At 42.1% G+C, this 27,391-nt stretch overlaps 2 protein-coding genes across 3 annotated transcripts in view; one reads left to right on the forward strand and one right to left on the reverse strand.

Annotated features, from left to right (window-relative positions):
- Positions 1-14,796, reverse strand: part of ABHD5 (abhydrolase domain containing 5, lysophosphatidic acid acyltransferase) — a 31,667-nt gene extending 16,871 nt beyond the window's left edge. Inside the window, exons 1-2 of one of the 2 annotated variants that reach the window (XM_086720287.1) lie at positions 14,631-14,796; positions 2,464-2,549 (exon numbers count right to left, since the gene is read on the reverse strand). In XM_086720287.1, coding sequence (XP_086576413.1) covers positions 2,464-2,549; positions 14,631-14,677 — 133 coding nt within the window. In that variant the 5' untranslated portion in view covers positions 14,678-14,796. The remainder of the gene's footprint in view (positions 1-2,463; positions 2,550-14,630) is intronic. The other variant, XM_025914041.2, reaches the window with a different exon arrangement.
- Positions 14,797-14,886: 90 nt separating this feature from the next.
- Positions 14,887-27,391, forward strand: part of ANO10 (anoctamin 10) — a 289,033-nt gene continuing 276,528 nt past the window's right edge. The window contains exon 1 of the mRNA XM_086720283.1: positions 14,887-15,170. The gene's annotated coding sequence lies outside the window, so the exon portion shown is untranslated. The remainder of the gene's footprint in view (positions 15,171-27,391) is intronic.

The following is a 27,391-nucleotide window of genomic DNA, read 5'->3' on the forward strand; positions in this document are numbered from 1 at the left end:
TGCACACTATTGCAAAAGAATACCTTGAATCTAACACTGGAAGATTAATCACTGAAGACTGAAGTCAGACTCAAAAGAAACATTTTTCCCTAAAAAGTGACCAGGAATTTAGGGAAGGACTAACAGTATCTGTATTAAACACATAACCGGAATCTTAAGTCATTTCAAAGTTTAGTAGAAAAGAGGTGACAGGGTATGGCAGGCAGTCTTGGCATGAAGTTTTGGTTCAAGTCCAACAATAATGCAAATAATCACAGTTTTGCAGATAAAAACTTTTACTTGCCTTCAGTGCTGTGGGACTCAACACTTTAAATCTCCCCCAAATTGACTCAAGACAAAACCAATTTGAAATTCCTTTCTGTTAAATTATCAACTGAATTATTGACACTTTAGATATACCACCTACTTGCCCGTATTCACCCGTAGTGGACAAACACCAGAGAACTGGGAGTTTCTGCCCTTCAGCCAAACAAATAATCTCAGGTTTTGTACCACACAGTAGCAGTAAAGAGGAAACTCAGCATTCATTCAGAATAGTAATGGAGCCCAGGCCTCCAAATGGGGGGAAATGCCGTCGGTTTAGAAAAGGACATGATCCAGCATCGGTACCAAAGCAAACCACGGCAGCATTTTGAACACAGATGTCTGTGTATTCCCATCAACACCAACTGTAACCCCTATTGGGTAGCTCACCCCACTTGTTTTCACATCTGACACTGAACCAGGGCCCGATTCTCATTCCTTTTTGCACCCCCAGACTCTCTCGGTAAGGAATCAGTAGGGAACCAGTAAGCACCACTGCCAGGAAATATATACCCAGAGATACCAGGACTGCCCTGCCCCAACAGTGCAAGCTTGGGCAAATTTCAGTGCTCGTAAGAAATTTTAAAAACAGGTTTCCACACCACTGAAACGCAGAATTAAGGAATCCTACGAAACTAGCACCAGAAGGAACTCTAAGGATCATCCTGCCCCTTCATTTTACAGGTAACAAATGGGAAACTGACGGTGGCTTATCCAAGATCCTGACACCACCAGATGGCAGGTTGGGCCTGGACCAGGTTACCTTGTTCCAGTCCAGTAAGTGCTTCACCACACAAGGCCATGTGTTCTGAAACACCTAGAGCATGTGATCAGGCATAGTCAGGATCTCTGGGGAGTCCCTGAGACCCTTCCCGGAGATCTAGGAGGTCAAAACTGTTTTCATGACAAAACTAATTTTTTACTCTCATTCTTTGATGGGTATGCAGTGGAGTTTCCAGAGATCACATGGATGTGATTACCAAGAGTCTTAATGCAGAAGCAGATCCGACAATCCAGTTAACCTTATATTAAGCCAAACGTTAAAGAGATTTGCACACAATGCTACTTTTCTCGCTACATTTCTGCTTGGGAAGTAGTTATTTTTAGAAAACATGAATCTGTAATAGGTTTCTTACTATTACTTTAAAATGAATAAATTAACATATTTCAAATAATTCTATTTTAATTTCTAGTTGGTAAACATTGATAGCTATAACTGATAAACAAAGCTCTTTAAGGTCCTTACTAATTTAAGTCCTTTAATTAATTTAAGAGTATAGTGGGGGGGGGCGCCTGGGTGACTCAGTTGGTTCAGCGTCCAACTGCAGTTCAGGTCATGATCTCACCATTCGTGGGTTCAAGCCCCACGTCGGGCTCTGTGCTGACGGCTCGGAGCCTGGAGCCTGCTTCGGATTCTGTGTCTCCCTCTCCCTCTGCCCCTCCCCTGCTTGCACGCTGTCTCTCTTAAAAATAAACATTAGGGGCGCCTGGGTGGCGCAGTCGGTTAAGTGTCCGACTTCAGCCAGGTCACGATCTCGCGGTCCGGGAGTTCGAGCCCCGCGTCAGGCTCTGGGCTGATGGCACGGAGCCTGGAGCCTGTTTCCGATTCTGTGTCTCCCTCTCTCTCTGCTCCTCCCCCGTTCATGCTCTGTCTCTCTCTGTCCCAAAAATAAATAAACGTTGAAAAAAAAAATTAAAAAAAAAAAAATAAACATTAAAGGGGCACCTGGGTGGCTCAGTTGGTTAAGCGTCCGACTTCAGCTCAGGTCATGATCTCACAATCCATGAGTTCGAGCCCCGTGTCAGGCTCTGTGCTGACAGCTCAGAGCCTGGAGCCTGCTTTGGATTCTGTGTCTCCCTCTCTCTCTCCCCCTCCCCTGCTCATGCTCTGTCTCTGTCTCAAAAATAAATAAAAACATTAAAATTTTAAGAAAAAAAAATAATAAACATTAAAAATTTTTTTTTCTTAAAGAGTATAATAGGTACCCAAGACCAAAAAGTTTGAGAACCCCTGCTTCCCAGCGTTTCTGCACTTGTTAATAACATGGTAAAGGGAAAAACAGACCACACACAGAACCTTATCTCCAGTTTCTGGGCAATGTGACCTATGAGATCTAGTTCAGCAAATAGCTCAGTTAACTTACAGGAAGAAAACCTTACATTTTAAAATTTTCTCTTCAGCTTCTTTAAGGTGTGATGTAGATGTAGGGCACCAGGTGGGAAGCCAACCAGTTAGCCATCCTGACCTAGAGCATCAAAAACAAAATACAAAGAGAGATGTTAATGCTCTTCTCAACTCCCAGCTGTCACATCTGAAGAAAAGCAGAACAGGAAACTTATCGTCTATATGACGGTGAAGCTGTCTACCTGTGGCACAACCCACCTAATACATACAAAGCATTGTGGTAAAGTACTGGGCAGCAGACATTCGACTTCAGCCTGTGAACCTACAGGTAGACATGGCTGGCCTGCAGTGACCTGGTTAACTGTTGATGAAAAAGCTTCAGGGTCCAATAAATAGTAGATGAAAAGAATGACCCAGGTATCTGGCAGGGGGGACAGAAGCAAGCCTGAGGCAACCAGTAAGGCAAGGTGTGGGGACACGAGAAAAGACAGGCTTTGCTAGTAGCTAACGAAGGAGAGGATGAACCTTTAACTCCTGGCCTGGCAGCAGCAGACCACAAGCTCATCCTAACAATCTGGGAAAACGCAAAGCATCAGCAGTTCTGTGACAGTTAGTGAGAGCTAGCTCCTGACCAGGAATATCCAAAGTGAAGAGCTTCCCGATTAAAGAGAAAATGAATCCAAGAAGGAAGAAAGACAAACCACTGTAGCTTCCAGATGAGAGGTATGGGCCTAAACCAAGGCTATGGCACCAAGAAGACGAGGCCAAGGAATATTTAAAAATAAAACAGGCTGAAGGATACAAACTAGAAGATACAACTAGAAGAGGCCTAAGTTCTGGAGATCTAAAGCATAGCACACGGACTATGGTCTGTAACATGCACACTTCAAAACTAAGAGACCAAATCTTAAATGTCACAACCTCAAAAGAAATGGCACTTATGTAATGTTGTAAGAGGTGTTAGCTAAAGTGTAACCAGACTGCAGTATATAAATGGTACATAAATAGTGTCAAATCAACACAGTTAATTTGTTGATAAACTTATACAATGTTATATCAAAGGGGGAGGGTGGAATCTAATGGAGGAAACAGGTGACCCAACAACTATAATACATGATGGAATGAATTCATTCCACAAGTACTTAACTGAGCACTTAACTATCTGTGAGGAACTATTTTAATCACTTGGGACATAACAATTATCAAACAGAGGTAAGAGTGATTAGTTCTCCTTGAGGGCATCAGAGAGTTACTTTTGAGCTACATCTTCTAGGTAAACAGGATTCAGAGTGGTAATTGAGGCATCCCCCATGAAGGGCATGAGCACAAGCACATAAGGAAGTGCATGATGTGTGTTCTCAAGTAACAAGGGCATTGTTTCCAACGGCTGCTATAACAAATTACAAACTTCGTAGCCTAAAACAACAGAAATTTATTCAGGGCCACACTCCCAATAGAGGCTCTATCAGAAAATCCTTGCCTCTTCTGGGTTCTGGTGACTGCCGGTATTCTTTATCCTAAGGCAGGGTCACTCGATTGTCCCCATCCATCACCACACTGCCTTCTGTGTGACGTCCTTCTCCCTGTCTATAATCAATCTCCCTCTGCCTCTCACTTATAGAATCACTAGTGATTGCATTTAGGGCCCACCCAGACATCCCAGGATCATCGCAGTTTTCAGAGTAATTGTAATTAGTTAAATTAAAAGTCTGCAGAATCTTTCCCATATAAAGTAACATTCACAGGTGCCAAGGATTAGAAAATGGACACGTCTTTTGAGACCATTACCTTTGGGGACCACTACCACAGATGTAAAGCATGGAGTATACTCCAAGATAAAATATTTATTTATTTATTTAATTTATTTACTTACTTATTTTTAATGTTTGTTAATTTTGAGAGAGAGAGACAGCATGAGTGGGGGAGGGGCAGAGAGAGAGAGAGAGAGAGAGAGAGAGAGAGAGAGAGGGAGGGAGGGAGGGAGGGAGGGAGGGAGGGAGGGAGGGAGACACAGAATCGGAAGCAGGCTCCAGGCTCTAAGCTATTAGCACAGAGTCTGACGCGGGGCCTGAACTTGCCAACTGCGAAATAATGACCTGAGTCAAAGTCGGACATTTAACCGACTGAGCTATCTTGGGCGCCCCCAAGATAAAATACTGAAACATTCAATAAATGGTAGTTGACATTATACTGATGACAACAGAACAATTCACTAAAATTATGTGATGTTAATCAGTAATTCCTAAAATGAGAGTTTTAAATAAGGTTCAGAAGAACTTTGAAGATGGAAATTGACAAAGAATGGTCATATTGCATCACTCCTTACCTCCAAGGTAAGGCTACTTCTAGCTACCTACAATAGGAAGCTCAGCCCTGCTCCAGCCTTTTACTTGATATTCTAGTGTCATTTTTGCCATTCTTATTCTGTTTCTGGCCACACAATATCCCCTGTTCTCTTGCTTCCTGGGCCTGAATAGCCTTACAACATGTCTCTCCCCTTCTTGTCATGATCCATTATACCTCTTACCACCCTCTGATTCGATTTCATTTCCCCTTTGCCCACATACCCAAACAGGACGAGATCAAGATGGCAGGACTAACACCCAATACACAAACTCTATTCTCTTCCTTCTCAAGTTGTGTTATAACGTTCATATTTACTCATCAATATGCTCGCCCAGCTGTAAGATCCTTGAAGGTAAGGACTCTGTGTTCACCAATGTATATTACCATACATTGCTGTTGTAAATGAAGTTATTGCTTCACCTGAAATGTATTAGCTACAGTGAATTACAAGTGGATCACTTGAATATAAGAGAATTTTCTGAGATGGCAGTGACATTCTCTAAACAGGTGGTTGAATTACACAGATGTATGCATATGTCACAATCCAGCAAATAAACACTTAAGATGTAAGCATTTCATCATAAAATTTTATACTAAAAAAAGGAAAACAGCCTGGATTTGATAACTGGTTGGATATAAAGAAGGTGTAATAGAGGATTTCCAGGTTTCTGACTCAGGTACCACTAATAACCACACAGAACGCACAACTAGGAATAGGTGTGAGTAGAGAAATCCAGCTTTTTCTAAGCTTTGTAGGTCCATGCTACATTTCCCTGTCCTATAGAATCTCTCTGGGCATTATGTATTATAGCCGCTCAATAAATGTCTGCATAATGATTAAGTCACTCAGAATCCAGGGTATTTTCAGTCCAAGTTATCCCCATTTTGCAGATGTTAAAAGTAAGGTTCAGAAATGTTAAGCACGACATCCAAGGGTATTAGGGTAGTAAGGAAGTGACACAAGTAGAAATTTAAATTCAATTCTGTCTGACTTCAAAAGCTCTTTTTTCTCAGGTGACTATCTTCCTTAAAATGAGTGAGGAATTGTCATGACCTACAGGACAAAGTCACAGGACAAAGGCACATTCCTTAGACCTGCAAGGCAAAGAAGACACATAGTAGCCTACATTCTAACCAGGCTCCACTCCAAATGTTCTCTGTGCTAGTTTCAAACCTTCTACATTAACAGGGTAAGATGATATGACCCCTAGGCATCTCCCACAAATGATACATAGAACTTATTAACAAGATATAAACATAATAGAAAACATCATTATTAGTCTATAAATATATAAGGCTATTTACAAATTATCAAGGAAAAACAATTCAAAGTTTTAGCAATGAGTTTTTCAATCATTCAACAATTTGTCAATTGTTGGCAAAAAAAGCAGTTAACGGGCAGTTAAAAGAATCTCCTGATATTTAGAGCTTAAAATTTAAAAAGTAAACCATTATTAAGCTGAAGCTCTTCTGTCCTTGACCAGGAATGGTCATCAAAGTCTGTTAGGCCGCAAAAATATGAGCTAGTACCAAAAGGAAGCTACTTATAACTCAATCTCATCATTGTTCTTATATATCCCTCAAACCATAGCATAGTTCTTTGCCAGAATCAGAGGTTGGTACTCAACAAACAAATAATCAAACAAATAAAGTGAAATGAACTATAATCTACTAGTGCTCCAAAAGATATCACAGACACGTTGGGGCAAAGAAAACACAAATGCAGTCTTTGTTTCTGTCTTTTTTTTTTTTTTTGTAAGTTTATTTATTTTGAGAGAGAGAGAGAGATAGCACACAGACGTGCACACAGGAGTGGGGGGAAGGGCAGAGAGGAAGAGAGAGAATGCCAAGCAGGCTCCACCCCCAGCACAGACCCTGACCCAGGGCTTGATCCCATGAACCGTGAGATCATGAACTGAGCTGAAATCAAGAGTTGGATGTTCGACCTACTGCGCTACCCAGGTGCCCCATGTTACAGTCTTTTTGAAAAATTTACATTCTCTGAATACCTGCTATGTACAGGTCCTCGAGTTTAAAATGTTATACACCAGCCTGCAATATAGGAATTATGCCTACAGCAGCTTTCAAAGGACAGATCTGGTCCACCCATCTTTGCCTCCTGATGATGGGCTTAACTCAAAGAGAAAAGGCAAAACAGCATTTTTATGTTTGCAAGTCTAGTGCATCACACTAAAACTCAGGGCTTTTCAACCACAGGAGCCACCAATCCTGTTCAGGTTTTCAAGGCAACCTTTTCATCTAAGCAGCTAATTGTTTTTAAGTGAATTTTTCTGAAGTACATTTAAACTGAAAAATCTATATTTAACAGAGCATAGTAAAATATTTTATTTTTACTCATTAGAACTGTAAAGATACCTCTCCTCTCCTAAGCCTTGATAGTATTTCTGTCCAATCAGTTTTGCCTAAACCAGATGATAATATGTTTTATAGAAACTGTCTTCTTTCTTAGAGGTACTCCACATGATTGACTCCAACACATAATAGGCTCAAAGGAACATTTCTAAAGAGTACAAAGCTGGGGTCTCTCTTTTCTGTCCTTTTCTTGATCACTCTTCACTCCCAGTTCCCAGTCTTGAGCTGGCCACCTCTATTGCTTCAACCCTCCAAGACACTCATCCAACTTCACCTTCTGCCTTCCGGGTATAAACCTCATCTTCTAAGAGACCCTCTGCCCCTTCCACAAGATCTCCTGTGTCCTCCAGTGTTGTTCTGCATCGTAGGCTTGGTGCGTGAAACTGGCCCTAAGGACACAAGGCTGAAGCCTGTCAGATACCCAGCAATTCTTCTGAGGTCACAAAATCCAAAGTAAATATGAAACTCATGTGGCCCAGATATAAACAGTAAACAAGAAAACAAACAAAAAGGTAACCAAGATACAGGCTGCCTTCTCATAGCTTCAGAAAATAAACAGAAAAGCAAAACTTCCCTGTTTTATTTAAGCAGATCATTGATAAACACCATTCATCCACTGGCTGAGGCCCTAACTTCAGAAGCAACCCAAAGGTCAGTCACGATATAAAGAAACAGTCATTCACGATGGGACTAACACCTATCTAGGACAACAGGAAGACTTACCAATGTGCCCCAAAACATCTTCTACACACCTATTAGCAAGACTGGAGATCCCAGCCCTAAACATCAAATCAAAAGCCAAATAAAACAAATCTTGCTTTATAATCTCTGTAATAAACACAGAGAATCTTTTTAGTGAGCAGACTTCTGAGTTAAAAAAGGAAGGAAGGAAGGAAGGAAGGAAGGAAGGAAGGAAGGAAGGAAGGAAGGAAGGAAGGAAGGAAAAAAAGAATTTGAAAGACTGCAGGAGAGGTGGCAACTCTAAGACAAAGATATGCTTAACATATCAATAGAGTTTATTAACTTAAGAATCTGATTTTAAGTATCCTGAGTTTGAGAGATAAAACACTACATTTTTTACCTTAACTTTCTACCTAATTTTTCAAATATCATTAACAAAGTATTTATACCCTATTGCCATCAACATTTAAGTTTCCTGGTAATCCCTGTTTTGTTCTCTAAGACATCTATCTATAGTATTACCAAACCTGAATTGCACAATCTATAAATATTGTGAAACAGGTTTCAACGTTTTCTGAAGAAAACATACAGAAGGCTGGCCAATTTCCACACACTGTTGGCCACTTAAATAACAGTTCTAATTAGGTTATAAGTAAAGAGGATTTCATTATATTACAATTTTGGTTAATATGACTTTCCATCTCTATACTGGTGCTGTCCAGAGAGAAAAGCTGTTTATTACCACTCTCTATCCTACTCTAAAGCACAGTGTTGTACCTCATTTAGAGAAACTATGAGGTTTTGCTTCTTTTGCAAATATCCAAATTTGAGGTATGACTATATATATTCCTCTAAAATAATTCCTCACCCAGTGAATGATTAAAAACTTTCAAGTTGGACATTACGACCCTTCTGCAAATAAAGGCCTTCTTTCCTGGGTAATGGTTTCCTAAATCCTATTCTTGGAAAAGAGGAAACAAAAAGAATTAGGTCTCATATAACCGTAACTTAGGCGACTAACACGCCCTTTCATTGTAAATAAATAATACTTACATGATTCAAATTATCACTAACCATTAGATCAATGACCATCCAAGCCCCTCTGACATATTTTAATATATTAATTCACATTCTTTCACTTTTTACCCCCTATATTTTTAACATCTAACTTTTAAAGACCGACCTAGAGCTGGACAATCAGTATTTTAGACATAGTCAGGTGCTGGTGATACTTTCCCCCAATTGTCTCCTACCTTTTTTCACACAGTAAACACCATTCTGGAGTCAGACATAGCACCAAACATACTTAAATAGAACTACAGGTGTACTTTTAGATTTACGCTGCTTAACAAATCTAAGGGACATTTCATGTTAGTTCTAAAATAAGTTTATCTAGGGGCACCTGGGTGGCTCAGTTGGCTGAGTGACTGACTTCAGCTCAAGTCATGATCTTGGAGTTCATAAACTGGAGCCCCGCGCTGGGCTCTGGGCTGAGGGCTCAGAGCCTGGAGCCTGCTTCAGAGTCTACATCTCCCTCTCTCTGCCCCTCCCTCACTCATGTTCTGTCTGTCTGTCTCTCTCTCTCAAAAATAAATAAAAAACATTTAAAAATTTTTTTAAAAAGCTTTAAAATAAGTTTATCTACTAGATAAATAAACTAAAAATCCTAGACCAAACTGAATAATAATTTAAACAATTTTTTTTAGTGTTTGTTTATTTTTGACAGATAGAGTGCCAGTGGGGGAGGGGCAGAGAGAGAGGGAGACACAGAATCTGAAGCAGGCTCCAGGCTCTGAGCTGTCAGCACAGAGCCTGACTCAGGGCTTAAACTCGTGAACTGCAAGATCATGGCCTGAGCCCAAGTCAGCTGCTCAGCCGACTGAGCCACCCAGGCGCCCCAATAATAACTTTAATAAAATCATCTTTCCACACAATTCTTTATGATTCACAATCAGGGGTGGGGAATTACAGGTGACTCCATTCAGAGTCATCTGTAATTCTCAAACGTACTATCCAGTGTTGTTTTTATTAAGTGGACCATCCTGGGACTGTACAATCTTTTGTTAAATTCTTTGTCACAGCACTAAAATCTCCATTTGCTGGTCTGTGACTGGCATTTTGGAGAACAGGCAAAACAATGAAGTATGAGTTGGTTCATCCAAGGTCAAGAAATAGAACCATATTCCCAACGTCCTCAATATACCTCAAGTTCAGGATCTTATTGTTATCCTAGTCAAATTCAAACTTTGAATTCTTATGAATGTATCTTTTGATGTTCTTTGAATATCTTAAGATGTAAAAACATCAAGTTATAAATCTGCAAAATATAAAATCAATTACTAGGGTTTTTTTCTTAACGTTTGTGTCGGCATAAGTTCATAATAGTGAAGTGTTTAATTCAATAAACATTAATTGAAGCTTACTATTTACAAAACCCCATCAGGCTCTACCAGACATCTGAGTGTGACAAAGGTTTGTCCTCAATGAGCTGACAAAACAAATATACAAATAACTATACTAGAAAACAGGGTAGAAGCCCCATCAAGGAAAACACCACAGACCTTTAGGGAAGGGAGACTACAATCTGTTTTGGGTCACAGACAACAGTGTGAACCAAGCCAAGGGAGGAAACAGAGGTAAGGAACAGGTTTAGGAAACAACGAAACAGGAGAGCCCAGTGCAACAGGAGGAAATAGGACTCCAAAGACAGATAAGAAAGAGCCACACTGTTGCAAAGGGCTTGAAGTCAGGCTGAGTAGTTGTAATAAAGCCACTGTGTGTGGCTACACTGCAAACAAGACGGTGTCTGTTGGGGAGATAAAAGTAACTAATGAAATAAGCTATGTTGAAAGCATAGGAACAAAACGTGTTGCTAAAGCCTGCTATGATCCGGGAAAGGGAGTAAGAAGGATTTGGGCCAGGTGGTTCCCCAGTGACACTGGAAACGGAAAGCGGATGTACTTGGAATCAGCTGGGCTTGGTAGATCTGGTATTCAGGGCAAAGAAGATGGATGGAAGGGGGCAGTCAAAGACCAGGCCACAGTTCTGAATCCGGATGACCAGGAGCACGGAAGCGCCCTAAGGAAAATAAGGAAGTCAAGGAGAAGAACCGGACTTTCGGTGTTGTTTAGTTCAGGGGAAGAAAGGTGAAAATGAGATCCTAGTCTGGACACGTTACACTTAAGGAATGAGTTGCAAGCATCTGGCACACAGTTAGAAACATCACTAGAACACGGAAGAGGGCACCAGCATGAGGCTGACATCTCGGTTCTCTCCACAAAAGAGACGCGTCAAGGATGAGTGGAACTACAAGACAAAAGATGAAAGATGAAGAGACGGTCTTGGAGAATTACGACATTTAAAGAACGGGAAAGGAGCGCCTGGCTGACTCAGTTCTCTGAACATCCGACTTCGGCTCAGGTCACGATCTCGTGGTTTGTGAGTTCGAGCCCCACGTCGGGCTCTGTGTTGACAGCTCAGATTCCGTGTCTCCCTTTCTCTCCGCCCCTCCCCCACTCACGCTCTGCCTCTGTGTCTCTCAAAAATAAATAAACAACAAAAAAAATTTTTTTTAAAATAAAGAACGGGGAAAAGAAAAGAACCTAATAAAAGTGACTACTGGTCTGAGGTAAGGCACAAAGCAAAATGTCTTAAGAGCTACAAGGTCTGGTAAGAATTTCAAACACTGAAAACTCAAGACCCCAGAAAGATTAAGTACCCAGAAAAATAAAAACCCACTGGGATGTGTCATGAAGAAATGTTATGATTTTTAAGAAGCTGGGTGGCAAGGATTTGGGAAAGGGAGATGGCAACGGAGAGAAGTCACTGATCTTAGCAGCGTTTTAAAAGATAGAGAAATCCACTATCCTATCTGCACGGCAAAGAACTACAGTCAAATTCTGATGTAAATCCAACAGGAGGCTGGTAAACCCACTGGAGGAGAGAGGGAGAAAAAACAATCCTGTATTTACAGCATGTGATGGTTTCCGTGGCGTGAATACTGCCACCATGGCTGATTTCAAGCTGCCAAAAGCTGCCGGCACAGGGCGGCTCCAACACACCACTGCAAGCCACCTGTTCTGTCCACCCTGCAGCCGAGCCACTCCGGGGCGGTTTTCCCCTCAACTCAACTCCACTGACACATAATCATTCTGTGCGAGACCCGTGCAGCAATTCGCAGAAGTCCACCCCGCTCCTGTTACGTTTAGCTTTCTCAACTACATTGCAAGGAAAGGGGTTAGATGTTGAAAGCCAAAGGGTGTCCAGGCATGGCTACCTATGTAAGTCACTGAAAAAAACCAAGAATCGCTAAGCGCCAAAAAAGCCTTCCTAAACCATTTTATGATTGTTTCCTTTGTTAATGTCCATTCTCCATCTAAACCTGAAATGCCTTAGAAAACTCCATCCAAGATTTGTGTATTCCCGGCAACCAACACTGGCTCTTGGGACAGTTCTGGGCTCAATGCAAGGATTAAATAACAAAGTGTCAGTAGAGCAAACGAAACAAGAACCAAGCTCCTGCCTGAGTCCCAGTGCCACTGAGAGGCAGCAGAGACGTGGTTTAAACTAAGTCAAGACACCTGGGCTCCAACCCAGCTCTGCCGCTTGCTAATGGGGTGCCGGTCCCCCTCTCAGGTGCAGTTCCAAATGAAAAACGAACAGTAATACTGTGCACACAGGGCTGACCTTAGCTTGAATACGAGCACGTTCAGGCAACGCCTAGCAGGAGCAGGTGGTTGATCGCCTGCTTGGCAAAGTTCAGAAGGCCACCCTAGTCTGGACATTGGACCCTGCTCAAGTACAGCGCCAGGAGTACCCAGGAGGCCCGCTTCTGTGTGGGACTGCGGCTGGTCAGCTCCCTACGATTCTTCAGAGTCTGTGCCCACTGATCTGCGGACATCGCCCCAGCCGCCAATTCCTTTCACAGTCCTGTCCTAGAGTCTCAGGCCCCACCACAACACGGAGACCAGAAAGTCCACCTAAACACAGTTTCAGAAGGAGCAAGAAATGTTGCAACAAACTAGAGGGGATCAAGCTACCAATCAGGCTCCTACTCGTGTCCACGTGAGGGCATGCCGCATCTTACCTCAACAGGAAGTTCATCAACAAACCAAAACAACGGGCCAACTGATACTGTAAACAAACTTCGTGGGAAGAACCCAGTTTCTAATATTCAAAACTGCCCCCCACCCGCATCTTTCCAAATACACCTGTCTTCACGGTACTCCACGTGATCTTCTTTTAGGTTACGTGTCGCATGCAACTTTGTCTAGACATCTGAAGCAGAACTGCTATCAAAATAGTAAATATATATAGGGATGGGGCCCCGGGGGGCTCAGTTGGTTAAGCCTCGGACTCCTGGCTCAGGTCGGGATCTCAGGGTTCGTGGGCTCCAGCCCTGTGTCCAGCTCTGTGCTGACAGCCAGAGCCGGCCTGGGGTTCTCTCTCTCCACCCCCCGCCTTTGCCCCTCCCCTGCGCTCTCTCTCATTCTCTCAAAATAAATAAGTAAACTTAAAAAAAAAAAAAAAAAAAAAATATATATATATATATATATATATATATATATATATATATGTGTGTGTGTGTGTATATATATATATATATAGGTAAGCACAAAAGTTTATTTTCCAAAAGAAAGTACTACCCTTGAAATAGACGGCAATAATATTCGTAATTTAATTTTTCCGCGAATTAATTGCCGTCAAGGGCATGAAGTTCGTTACAGGTGGAAAACTTACTATGCTCACTGATCGGGTTTCACGCTGGACATCTGCCCTCCCTCCACTTCCACGAAGTTTTCTACAGACGCACGTCCTCGGACGCGCGCACGCACGCCTCCGGCAAGGCCACGACACTCAGAAGCAAAGACCCCTGCTTGAAAGGTTGTTAATTTTGGGGGCGCCCGGGTGGCTCAGTCGGTTGAGCGTCCGACTTCGGCTCAGGTCACGATCTTGTGGTTTTGTGAGTTCGAGCCCCGGCCGGGCTCCGTGCTGACAGCTCGGAGCCTGGAGCCTGTTTCGGATTCTGTGTCTCCCTCTCTCTCTGCCCCTCCCCCGTTCATACTCTGTCTCTCTCTGTCTCAAAAATAAATAAACTTAAAAAAAAAAAAAAGAAAGGCTGTTAATTTTGACCTCGCTACCTGTTAACTTTCTCCTAAGTATCGACGAATTAAACGCTTCCGGAAACCCAGCCATGTAGCCACGCCCCCAAGCCGCTCTCCCCCTCTGGGCTCCTCCCCTCGGCCCCCGACCCCCGCCACCTCCCGCAGCTCCTCGGGAAACCGTGGGTGCTCCTCCGACGGCCCCAGGGAAGCACCGCCCCTTCCTCCCGGCTCCGGAGGCTCAGTCCCGACCGCACCTCCAGGCGGAACGGCAGTCCCAAGCGAGCGGAGAGCCACAGTCGTTTCCCGCGGCGCGAGGCAGGTGCGGGGACGGCCGGTCACCGCCCGCCGGCCGCCCTCGGGCAGGCGGGGTCAGAGGAGACACCCAGGCCGACGGGCCCGGTTGTGTGGGTGCCGGGCCACCCCGCCGCCAGCGCCGCAGGGACGCTTACGCCGCATCGCGGCGGCCTCTCGGTGCGGGGGGTCCAGCGGCCTCCGGCGCAGCCGGGTCGGCGCCGATGGGCGCCCTCCAGGGGCACAGCTAGGCCGGGGCGTCTCCTCGGGGCGCAGCGCGGTCTCACGCCGGGCCGGACGACGGAGAGACCAGGCGGGGTGCGAGTCCTCTGCGATGCCGCCCGGCCCGGTCCCGGCCCTCGTGGGGGGCGCGTTCCCGAACCCCACGAAGTCCCCGCCGCACTCACCTCTCGCAGGTGTCCGCCGAGTCCACCTCCTCCTCCTCCGCCGCCATAGCCGTCGTCGTCGCCGCGCGAGCGCCGGACCGCGCCTCCCAGCCGGCTGACTGGCCGACTGAGACACCCGGCGCTGCCGCCGCCCTTAAGGCCACCGCCGCCCGCGCATGCGTCGCCCTCCCACTCACACGACGCGGCCGCGCGCGAGCGCGCGCCCGGCCATCCCCGCCTACACCCACCAGCTGCGCATGCGTCCCCCGGTCCGGTGTGACCCCGGGATGGGCGCTGGGCGGGGCTGTCAACAGAAGCGCTGGTGAGGCTCGCCTGGCAGCGTTTGGTAGTAACCGCTTTCAGTAATGACTTTGTGAATGCCTCAAACGCTGGTATTAACTGTCCGTGCTGGGCACTGGGCAGGCATTCTGTCAGTGCCTTGGGACTGAGGCGCGTCACCTTCCCTGGAAGAGCCAAGATAGTATCCGATAGATGCTGCAAAGGCGCATGGAACTGCAGAAATGGAGGGGACTCTGGCCTTCCGCCAGCCCTTCCCTCCAGGTGGGTAGGTAAGGGGAAAGGGTGACTCGGGACGCTCCGTCGGGAATCACTGCCGTGCAGGGACCGGTCTAGGCCCTGCCAGAACCAGCAACTCCCGCTTAGCCCCGCGCTCTGGACACACTGGAGGGGTGTGGAGTCAGTAGAGCTCTTGAGGGGGAATCACTAACGTGGATGTAAACATGCCTGAGCTGTTTTCAAGCCTGTAGCCATCAGATACTGTCTGGGATTGTGATTACACCTGTCCGTATTGCAGGGGCCGAGGGCAGGCTGCCCCAAATGTGCTACTTTGGCGTGTTGATTATTTCAAATACGTTACTTAAGAGACCACCTGTGTAGGAAGGACACTCAGACCCTCCTCTGTCCCCTGAAAACAGGAAATCAATCGCCACGTGAAAGGTACCCTCTTTGTATCAGGAGATAAGGAGCCATCCTTATCACCAGAAATGTAGAGCCAAGAAGGCTTTATAAACAACCCTTGCTACTTTTTACTAATTTACTACCCCAGCCCACATTCTGTTTAGAATTCCTTACTAATTGAAGCTTCCAAAGTTAGGTTTTCTATATCCTGTCAATTCTTCGCAGATCTGTTGTCTCCATCTGGAAAGTATAAAACCTTCCTGCTTTGGTCATTTCTTTAGGCCTCAATTTCATGATTTGGCCTCTGTAATAAAATGTTGGATTTTTTTTCTCCTGCCAATCTGTCTCATGTAAATTTAATTCTTAGTCCAGTTGGAAGACCTGTAGGTAGAGAAGAATTTTTCATCCATCCTTATCTACTGTGTGCCTGCTGTGTGTCCACTCTGTTTTAGGAGCTGAGAAACAATGCATTGAAAATGTCTGAGAGCAGATCTCCCAACGTTCCAGGACAACCTGGTGCCCTATTTCCAAATCCACTTCCTTTTGGTGACCCACTAACCACTTAACCTTGAGCAAGCATGTTTATGTTAGATCACCAGCCCCTGCTTTGTCCAATCAGATAGTCAGGTGTGACATTTTTAAGGCAAGTACGTGGCCTGTTCTGAATGCTATTCCCCAGCTGTGGCATCTGAAAAACTAAATGCAGCCGTTATATCACCACGACTAAATGTACCATACAGGTTGATGACTGGTGCCCCACTGGTTCCAAGGTGGGCTTTAATTTCTAGCCCACCCCACCCCCTAGCAGGGATTTTTTTTTTTTTTTCTCTTTAGGGAAAATGCTATCACAGGAACCTGGATCTTTCTCCAAAGTCTGCCAAGCAGGCACTAGCAAACCAGAGTGAGGCTGAGGCATGGAGGGTTTTCCGAGGGCCCCAATGGCCTTGCTGACTTATACATGTTTATAAAGTGCTGTAATTAAACAAAGTGAGAAAGTGAGTATGGTAGGGAGATAATAAGAAGGACATAGGATAGTAAGGGAAATGGTGCCTGGGTCAAGGGAAGGGCCTGGACATCAGCTGTTTTGACCTTAAGGGAAAAAAAAATCACATGATTAGGGCTTCTTAGACTCTAACCTGCATGCAAACTTCCTGGGGGATATTTTTTAATTGCAGATTCCAATTCTGTAGGTCTGGTATATGGCCTGATTATTAATTGAGATTCTCTCTCTTTTTTTTTTAATGTTTATTTATTTTTGAGAGAGAGAGCGCAAGTGGGGGAGGAACAGAGAGAGGGAGACACAGAATCTGAAGCAGGCTGGAGGCTCTGAGCTGTAAGCACAGAGTCTGATGCAGGGCTTGAACTCACAAGCTGTGAGATCATCACCTGAGCTGAAGTCAGAAGCTTAACCGACTGAGCCACCCAGGCACCCCGCGATTCTGTATTTCTAATCAGCTCCCAGTGATGCCTCTGGTCTTGCTATATGGGTCAGCACACGGCCCTTTAAATAACAAAGCTCTAGAGCAGCCACTAGAACTTTCTGCAGTGATGGAAACAGTCTAAATCTTACTGTCCAGTAAAGTAGCCATGAGGCACGTGTAGCTATAGAGCATTTAAAATTTGGTTTGTGTGACTGAGTTTTTTACTTTAACTTAAACTTAAAAACCCACATGTAGCCAATGGCTACCATGTTGGACAGCAAGGTCTAGATTGTATACTCCTTATCTATGAAAATGAGAGTTTGAAACTTGATGATTTTCTATATTCCTTCTGGTGTCCTATGGTCCCAAGTTGTTTTCAAGGTGTGTATAGAGGGAGGGGATGGATGAGGGAGCAAGATGTTACAGATGTCAAAATTTGGTATGAAGGACGAGGGTTCAAGAGCTCTACCATGGTGGGGTGGCGGAAGCGGGCCATGGTCACCTAAGGGAGGGATTCTAGAACTCAGCGGTAGAATTGCCCTCCAGAGACAAGAGACTCTGAGTAGCCAATGAATGTCAGTTGAACTCTTCAAAAGCAGATAAAAGACCTTCTTTAGCAAGATACAAATGCCAGGCCATAAAGGAAAAGAGCAAGTAATATAACCACATCAAAATTTAAAGTTTCTGTGTGGGGAAAAAAAAAAAGACACGCAATGAAACGCAATGCAAAAAGTTGAAACAGACCTGGGTTTAATGTCTTCAATATATAAAGAAAAGTTAAATAATAAAAAAATATAAAATAGATTTTTAAAATCCTTCTCAAAAAACTCTCAAGTCATGAACAGACACAAGATGCCTATACTCATCTGGGATCAAGAGAATGGAAATTCAAACCATGATGACATAACTAAAAAAGGTTCATGGTACTAAATATTGGCAAGAACCTGGGTCGATGGGGAATACTTCCACCCAGTCCATGGGAGTGCCAATTGATACAGCCGTTTGGAAAACAGTTTGGAAGTGACCTGTTTAAAAAATGTAGAATGAATATACCTTCTGACCAAGCAATTTAATTTCTGGAAGCCCAGCCCCTCTCATGTGTGTATGGAGATACATAGAAGGATGTTTCAGTATTTTAATAGTAAGACGAAGGAGAAGAAGAAGAAGAAAAGAAAGAGAAGAAAAAGAAAACGAAATAAGAATGCCCATGATTAAATAAATTCTGATACCCCCATAATATGAAATGCCTTGACAGCAATTAATAAAAATGAGGTAAATCTGTATTCACTAATTTGGAAAGCTCTCCAGAACATACCGATATGTAAAAAAAGCAAAATCCTTGAAATATGAGCCAAAAGTTGGTTCTTTGAGATTAATAAAATTGATAAACTCCTGGCTAACTAATCAAGAAAAAAAAACAAAAATAGAAATGAAGGCTACAGATTTGGGAAAGAGGATGTGACTACAGATCCTACCAACATTAGGATGATAATGAGGCGGTATTACAAACAGCTTTATGCCAATGAATTTGACAACTTAGATAAAATAGACAAGATTTTATCTTAAGTTAGAGAACATAACAACAAAAACTGAAAGGATAAAATAAGAAACTTGAATTAAATTAAATTAAATTAAATTAAATTAAATTAAATTAAATTAAATTAAATTAAAATAATGGTGTCAAAACCCTTTAAGAAAAAAAGAAACTTGAACAACTGAATATTTATTTTTAAAAACGTGAATAGGGGTCCCTGGGTGGCTCAGTCAGTTGAGCGTCCGACTTCGGCTCAGGTCATGATCTCGCAGTTCATGAGTTCGAGCCCCACGTTGCACTTTGTGCTGGCAGCTGAGAGGCTGGAGCCTGCTTCAGATTCTGTGTCTCCCTCTCTCTCTCTGCCCTTTCCCCGCTCATACTCTGCCTCTGTCTCTCAAAAATGAATAAACGTTAAAAAAAATTTTTTTAATGTGGATATATAATTCTTAAAAACTTCCTACATAGAAACATTTTTTTTTTTTTGAAGAATTAAACAATCTCCCCCAAGGGTGGGGTAAGATGGTCATAAATTCTTTACTCCTTCTCACACTGAAAGTTGGAGGCTATTTTCTCTCCCCTTCAGTCTGAGCTGAGATTTGTCGGGACCAATAAAATGTTTCAGAAATGATGCTGTAATTTCCGAGTCTGGGACTTAAGAGATCTGTGGCTTCAGTGTTTACCAATTCGTGTTAATTCCTCTCGAAAGTCCGACTACCCCGTGACCACCACGCTGTGAGGAAACTCTGCTGACCATGCGGCACCAGACTTCTTAAGACTTCTGGCCCAGCCTCTGCTACTGAATGCCCCCAAGTGAATGACACCAACCGACAACACGTGGATTAAAATATCTGCCCAGACGAGCTTAAGTTCCTGACAGAGAACGGTAAAAACAAAATAATGGTTGTTTCAAGCCACTATATTTTGAGGTCGTTTGTTATATAGCAATAGGCAATTGAATCACCTCTGCATCCCACACGGATAACGCTTTACCTCACCAATGTGTGACGCTGCTATTTCATAGAGGAAATTAAGTAGTTGGTTTATTGAGTTCAAGACTTTTTTCACCGTTTTTTTCACTTTTTGTTTTGAGGTAATTGCAGGTTTACATGCAGTGGAAAGAATATGGCGCGATCCCATGCATCCTTTACAAACAGTTTTCCCTTGCGGTAACATGATGCAAAACTGTAGTTCAACGTCACAACCAGGATATTAACACTGACGTAAATAAGACATAGGACATTTCCATCATCACAAGGGTCCCTTGTGTTGCCGTTTTGTAGCCACACCCACTTCCCTCCTGCACACACACCACACCCCTCCATCCTTAACCTCTGGTTAACGACTAACTTGCCTCTATGGTTTTGTCCCTTCAAGAAACTTCTGTAAGTGGAATCATACAATAGGTAGCCTTTTGAGATTGACTTGTTTCTCTCGGCATAACTCCCTGGAGATTTATTGAAGTTGTCAAATGTGTTAGTAGCTTGCTCCTTTTTATAGCTGAATACTATTCCATGGTTGGATATACCACCGCTTGTTTAACCATTCACCTATTGAAGGACATCTGGGTTATTTCCAGTTTGAACCTTACAAATAAATCTACCATAAAAATTCATGCACAGGTTTTTGTGTGAACTGAAGTTTTTCATTTTTCTGGGATAAATGACAATGCGATTGCCAAGTCACAGTTGCATGTTTAGTTTTTTAAGAAGCTGCCAGACTCTTCCAGAGTGTCTGTACCATTTTTTGTTCCCACCAGCAAAACGTAACTGATCTAGTTTCTGCACACCCTCACCAGCATTTGGTGGTATCTCTGTTTTTATTTTAGCCATTCTGATAAGTGTATAGTGATGTCCCATTGTGGTTTTAATTTGCATTTCCCTGATGACTAGTGATCCTGAGCAACTTCTCCCATGCTTATCTGCCATCCATGTATCCTTTTCAGTGAAATGTCTGTTCATGTGTCTTGCCCATTTTCTAACTGTTGAGTTTTAAGAACTTATTATGTTCTCTAGATGCTGGTCCTTTGTCAGATATATGGTCTGCAAATATTTTCTCTCGTATGCAGTTTGTCTTCTCATCCTCCTCACATGGGCTATTTCAGAACAGAGATTTTAATTTAATGAAATCCAATGTAGTGATTGTTTTGAGGGCTTATGCTTTGATGTTGTCTAAGAACTCTTTGCCTAACCTGAGCTCCCCAAGATTTTCTCCTTTGTCCTTTTCTAAAAGTTTCATGGTTTTCATGTTACATTAAGTCCATGATTCATTTTGAGTTAATATTTGTGTAAGGAAAGAGGTTTGGGTCAGGGGTGCTGTTTGTTTATTTCTGATGGCTATCTAATGGCTCCGGGACAGATGGTACCACAGATAGTTTTTGACATACTGCTCAGTAGTCTCTTGTGCTCTTACGAAGGGCATATGATGGGTGAACAATGGTAGACATTTTTCAGGGTAAGGAGACTTGCAGGGGTGGATATGAAGGTGTGGTGCTTAAACCCCCTTTCAAGGAAGGGCTTCTTATCCCAGCTGCTGTGAGAGTTTCAGTGGAACAGCCTTCAGTCCTTTCAGGGAACACTTTACCTACAAAGAGCCACCTCACCAAGGTCATGCCACTCTAAGTAAAAGTCCTATCTAATGATGGCTGGAGGTAGGACTACAAAGGACCAACCATTTCTACCCAAAATGGGATGATTCAGCTGAGCCTGTTAAACTCCAGAACTCTTTGTGGCTGTGGTCAAGCCTGCATCATAGCTCGACTTCTTCCCAGTCTCACTGACCTCCTCCTTTCCATGGATGTTGATCACCAGGGCACTCCTGGAACATTAAACCCTGTCTCAGAGACTGCTTCCTGCAGAAGCCAAATTGTGACACTTGTTTTCATTTGTATTTAATGATAAGCGTGGCATTTGGCTTAGGTGTTGACAAGCGAAAAGGTTATAACTTGGTGGGTTTTACACTATGATTATAGAAGCCAAGTCACGGTGGGAAAACTTTCCTTAGGAAATCTACTCTCAGCATGCAGCACTACAAATGAGGAAAGGAATCTGAAAGGTAGGGAGAGGACAGATGTGCGAGGTAAGATTAGCACATGCATGCATGTATAAGAGAGAGAAAGATCACCAGTGAGATAGAGTGAGACCTGCAAGATGCTGTCTCCTCTGTCACCATGGTTCATAGTGGTTCCAGCACTAGGAAGGAGATGTGTAGGGCAGTATCCAGAAGTGCAGCAGGGCCAAATCTCCCCATCAACATTTGATCAAAAATCAGAGAGTTATGAGCCGGAACATAATCCCCAAACTAGTACCGCCTCCGATTCTGATGTCCTTCTCATATTTTTATGACTCCTTAGAAAGCCCAGACTCAGAGAAAAGAAGTCATTGGGCATGATTGTCCAGTTTCAGATTCCAGTGCCAGTGAAGGTGGAGACAGGGAAAAGAGGGGAAAGGAAAATGCCACAGGGGCTAGCATTCAATTTCCAGTCATGGCTTCCCCTGGCCCCAGGAAATTTGAAGTCATGTGATTTGGGGAGCGAAGTTTAACGGTGTTTCTTTCCTCCACTTTCCGTGTCACTTGATTATAATAGAAGAAACCTAGGTTTTTATTTTCAGTAGAATCAGTGTTTCTTAAAACATTTTTTCCTACCATATTTCAGATCTTTTAACCCTTATTTTCCTTCTGGTTGTTTTTTTCTTATCGGCGCATGCTGAAATATTAAGCATCCTCATAAATCAGGAGAATGCCCTCCAAAATGTTGACATTGAAAATGTCAGTTGCCTTTATGTGTTTGAACTTCTGAGAGCAAAACCCTTCTACGTAGTCTTTATTTATGCCCCCGAGCATGTGTAGCAGGGGCAGGCTTATACAGTAGCAAGAAGTGTTCATACCCATAATTGCCTCTGACATTAATGTTGCCTCTTTATTCACCCCCCTCACCATTTTGCAAATGCATCCTTCAGTTTAATACAGCTTATTGAATATCCATTCCATTTAGTCGGCACTTGTGGCAGAAAGCAAACAGCAACTGGTATCTTGGCTCTGTTACATTTTCTGACAAGTGGAAAATATCTGTTTGTGGTGCAATAAATACTTGGTTCTAAGTAATTCAGCAAATTGGCTTATTTAGCTTCAGCTCTGCGGGGATGCACAGAGGGAACAGTTTTTACCCATCATTGATTCTACACAGAAATACGTTGATTGTCTATGCCCACAGCTGGAAGAATTTTGTGGTGGTATGAGTGAATGAGCAGTTAGTGGAAACGCTGTTCTAAGTCATTGCAAAACCAGCAGTAACCTTATTGCTTACGTACATGGCTGGAGCCAGCCGGCTCTTATCAGTTGGTTAGTCTATTGTTAAATATTCAGGAATTTTTGAGCTGGATGTGAAACCTTGGAACTTTGAAATTGGGGACTATTTATGCCACAGAAATTGGCAATCATTTGAAATCAGGGCTTTTTGGTTTTTTGTTTGTTTGTTTGTTTAAGATCCGGTTTATCAACACTCCATTGCCTACTATACCGTAACATAGGCGAGTTACAAAGGAGGTGGCAGGTGAAGAAATTGAGGTTTCCCAAGAAAATGAATAAACCCAAGTAAACTAAAACTACACAAGAAACAGATGACAAAATTATAACAACTTTGTGTAATGGTCAAGGTATACATAAGCATATTTAAACACTTAAAAGGTAGAGATCTGATTATTAAATCAAGCAGGTATAGTAATGATTCATGGAAGTGAGTCTCAAATAAGGCTTGTTTTCTTTTAAGCTGAGGTATACAGTACAAGTCATAATAATTACCACAAAGTGAACACCCCCACGTAAGCACAATCCAGATGATTGAGGAAATTTTGCAGGAGAAAAAGGGACACTCTAGGAAAAAGTAATGGAATAGGCAATCCGGGTAGGCACGCAACAGAAAAAAACACCTGTAGCTCCGTGACAGATATTTGAGCTTTAAGAATTTCAGTTAGATAATATAACCGGCTCTGGATTTTTATTTTGTTTTAATATCAAGATACTACAGATCAATTTATGAAGACTTTTTTTTAGCTGTGCTGATGAGTATACACTTAATAGCCAAATTTAGGGCATTTCTTTGCATAACTCTTCTCCTTTGAGATTTGAAGGTATTGCTTAGCTGTCCTCCCCTTAAGTGTAGCCTCGGATTTAATGTAACTTTGACCCTTAAACAATATAGGCTTGAACTGAGTGGGCCCACTTATATGCAGATTTTTTTCAATAAATACAGTAGAGTGCTATAAACATGTTTTCCTTATGATTTTCTTAACATTTTCTTTTCTCTAGCTTTTTCTAGGAACAAAGTATATAATCCGTGTGACGTACAAAATACGTGTTATGTATATAACTGTTTATATTATCAGTAAGGCTTCTGACCAACAATAGGTTATTTGTAGTTGAATTTGGGGGGGGGGAGCCAAAAGTCGTACATGAATTTTAACTGTGCAGGGGGTCAGTACCCCTAACCCCAACTTGTTCAAGGGTCAACTAATTTCTTCACTTGCCGCAGGGGAAATGGATTATTATGAAATATCTTTCAAGTTCAGTAGCATATCCAGTATGTATATTGCTATCTGCTACTTTTGCATTAACTCGCCAGTCTCCCAAAACTAGACATTTAAACCATCGTTTACGTGCATATGTGCAATTCTTGTTGGGGGGGAAAGTTGTATATTAAAAGTGATCATTTTAATGATAATCAACACATGTAGTTTTACCAGATTGAGTCTATCATTTTTTATCATAAACAGTTTTTCTGTGCAATAAAACCTTTCAAACAAAAATTACAGCGTAGCATGTGATTATGCTGAAATGATCTACCAAAACGATTATACCCTCTTAGCGAACCCATCCTATAAGCCTTGTTTTCCTTCCTGGCATCCAGCAGAGTGTCCAGTTCTCCACATAGAAATCTGGTCACAGACCATTGCAGGAACATCAGGGTACTTGTCAGCAGCTGCAGTTGGCTATATTTCTGTTAATGTGCTTGCCAGTTTTCACTGGGGGTGATCCTATCTCACCTGAAGTATAATAGTTCCTGGAGAATAGAGATATGTTCTCCACTTCTTTTATAATTCCCAGAAGTACTTAGAACTATGCTGTAATCTATATACTGTGAGGACCAAATAAACCCTGCTTGTTGACGGAGTTACAGCTCAGGTGTAAGTACCACCTGCAAGGAATTAAAAATGCTACCTGATTAAGCCGATTGATCTTTCCATCATTCTTAACAGTTAATATTATTTCCATGAAACAAATGGGAAATCAGGGAATAGAGAGGTTCTGTTACCTACCACAACTCTACAGAGAACTGTAGCAAGAGCCAAGAGTACTTTTCTCTCTTTGTATCATATGCCCTATGTTGGTGGTGACTGTCCCATGAGGTGGTGACGGGTTGATAAATGGCTATCCCACCACATGCCCCCTCCTCCCATAGCTAAGGCGATCTCGGGATTGTGTTTCTAGCAATGGTGTAGATTTGCTTCCAGTTGAAAAGAGTAATGTAGCGCTTATGAAATTGACAAGACTAGCTTTTTTGGCCTTCTTAGTGTAGGGTAATAACCACCGAGCTACCAGCCAAAAGTGTAATTTAAAGCCATAAGGCAACTGTCACCAGCAGGGGCTCTGTTCCCATTGCCAGTCAACCCATCCAAGTAATGCTCTACTCAGTAAATTAGAACAGCTGAGACCTCAGTTATCAACCAAATTTGTAAATCAGCTATTCACTTGGGCCATTTAATTATAAGAATGCTGAACCCACTCTTTTTATCCAGTTCCACTTCTGAGGACTGGATCAAATGGATTATTTTTCACCCTAATTGGAAACTTGGAAATCAAGTTGGTCCAGTCATAGAAACATTATGAAAAATACCACCAAAGTTTAGGCTAGAAAGTTTAGGCTCTTAACTACAAATCTCCCAATCTAAATCTCCAGATTTAGGCCCCAGAATTTCATTTAAAAATAAGCTAAAAATATGCTTTGATTATGATAGATAGATAGATAGATAGATAGATAAACAGACTAATATCCATGACAGATGGATATATAAATAGATATAAAGATATGCAGCTATAACCTCTTTCTTTTTTTTTTCTCCTCCTATCTCATCAGCATAACGGTAATTTATTTGGTCAAAAAAAAAAAAAAATGAAAACAAAGCAATTATCACTCTAGGTAAAATATACAGGATTTCAGTTGAATTCCAAAGCAAAAGAGAATTTAGGTATCTTGCATAAATGTTTCGCCATTTTTACAACTTACAGAATATTGATTGCCAGGTTTAGTTACCAGTTTGATCTCCTAAACCCCAAATAAGATATTTCAGCCTCCATGCAACTTCAGTTCTTAAACTTTTCCTTTAATAGTTTGAATTGTCACTGCAATTTAGCCTTTACTCAAGTGTAAGACTTTTTTTTCTCTTGAAAGAAAGAAAACAGAGATGTTAAATATTTCCTTTTGAATTATTCGTCAGTGCTCAAAATACAGGTTTAATTCAAAACCAGTGTTTGCACTGTGAATAACATATCAGGATTTGAATTAAAAAACATTGAGTCTATGAAAGAAATACAGTGTTGTTTTAAATTATGGCTTCTTTAAAATATAAATGACTTAAAATTACATTGATATAAATTTTTAAATGTATTGAAAAACAAAAAAAAAAAAACGGTTAAATATGTAACACTGAAAGCACATACTAGAATCTCTTTATACTTGTATAATTAAATATCCCTGAGTTGGGAAATATAAAAGTAAAAATTTCTCATAGCAATCAGTTCCCTATGTTGCTCACAAAGAAACCATTACCCAACTTTACCTATAACGATTTGAACAAAATAATAAACGTTAAGCTAGTAAATTGAAACTCAGAGTTGGAGCTATAGTCCAACAGTAGATCCTATGGATTTTACTAGTGACTCATACTCTGTTCTTGAGCAGAAGCAATATGTGTTTAGAAGGTGTTGATAGAAGGAAAGGTAAATGAAAAGGGAGGCAGAAGAGAAGTAAATAAAGAGAAGTGTCTTGCCTTTTCTGTAATAAACTGCCCTAAGAATCACCATGCTAGAAGGCCAAGATTTTTCTTTAAAACCAAAAAAAAAAAAAAAAAAAAAAAACCCCACAAAAAACAAAAAGGACATTGCCTTTTCATTTTAAAACCCTTTTTCCAGCAAAATATACATATAGAAAAGTACACAAAACAACTAGCCCAAAGCTTTATTATACAGTGAACATTCATGTTATTATCACAAGGGTCAAGAAATGGAACATTTCCACGTTCCCAAAACCTCCCTTGTATGCCACTCAATCATTGCTCCAAATCTCTAAAGTTAACTCCTCTCTTAAGTTTTAACACCATAGTTTCGTTTTGCCTGGTCTTAACTTTGCATAAACAGCTTCATAAAGAATGTGAGCTTTAGGGGCGCCTGGGTGGCGCAGTCGGTTAAGCGTCCGACTTCAGCCAGGTCACGATCTCGCGGTCCGTGAGTTCCAGCCCCGCGTCGGGCTCTGGGCTGATGGCTCAGAGCCTGGAGCCTGTTTCCGATTCTGTGTCTCCCTCTCTCTCTGCCCCTCCCCCGTTCATGCTCTGTCTCTCTCTGTCCCAAAAATAAATAAACGTTGAAAAAAAAAATTAAAAAAAAAAATGTGAGCTTTGGTATCTGGCTTCTTTCATACAACATTCATCCATGTGATTGCAATTTCCTATAGATGTTCATGTCCATTGTCAAAAGACATCACAATGTATTGATCTGTGCTATTGCCCTTTCTTTGATGACTGACTTTGTGACCTTAGAGCTGTTTGAATAGTTTATTAGCTTGTGTATTAGCTTCGTGTGCCTTGATGACCTATCCTTTCCCATGAGCTTTAAAAATACACCTTTATTTTATTTTATTT

This window comes from Puma concolor, chromosome C2 (genome assembly GCF_028749965.1).
Source record: "Puma concolor isolate L17-30 chromosome C2, mPumCon1.1.hap2, whole genome shotgun sequence".
In the NCBI taxonomy this organism is placed as follows: Eukaryota; Metazoa; Chordata; class Mammalia; order Carnivora; family Felidae; genus Puma; species Puma concolor.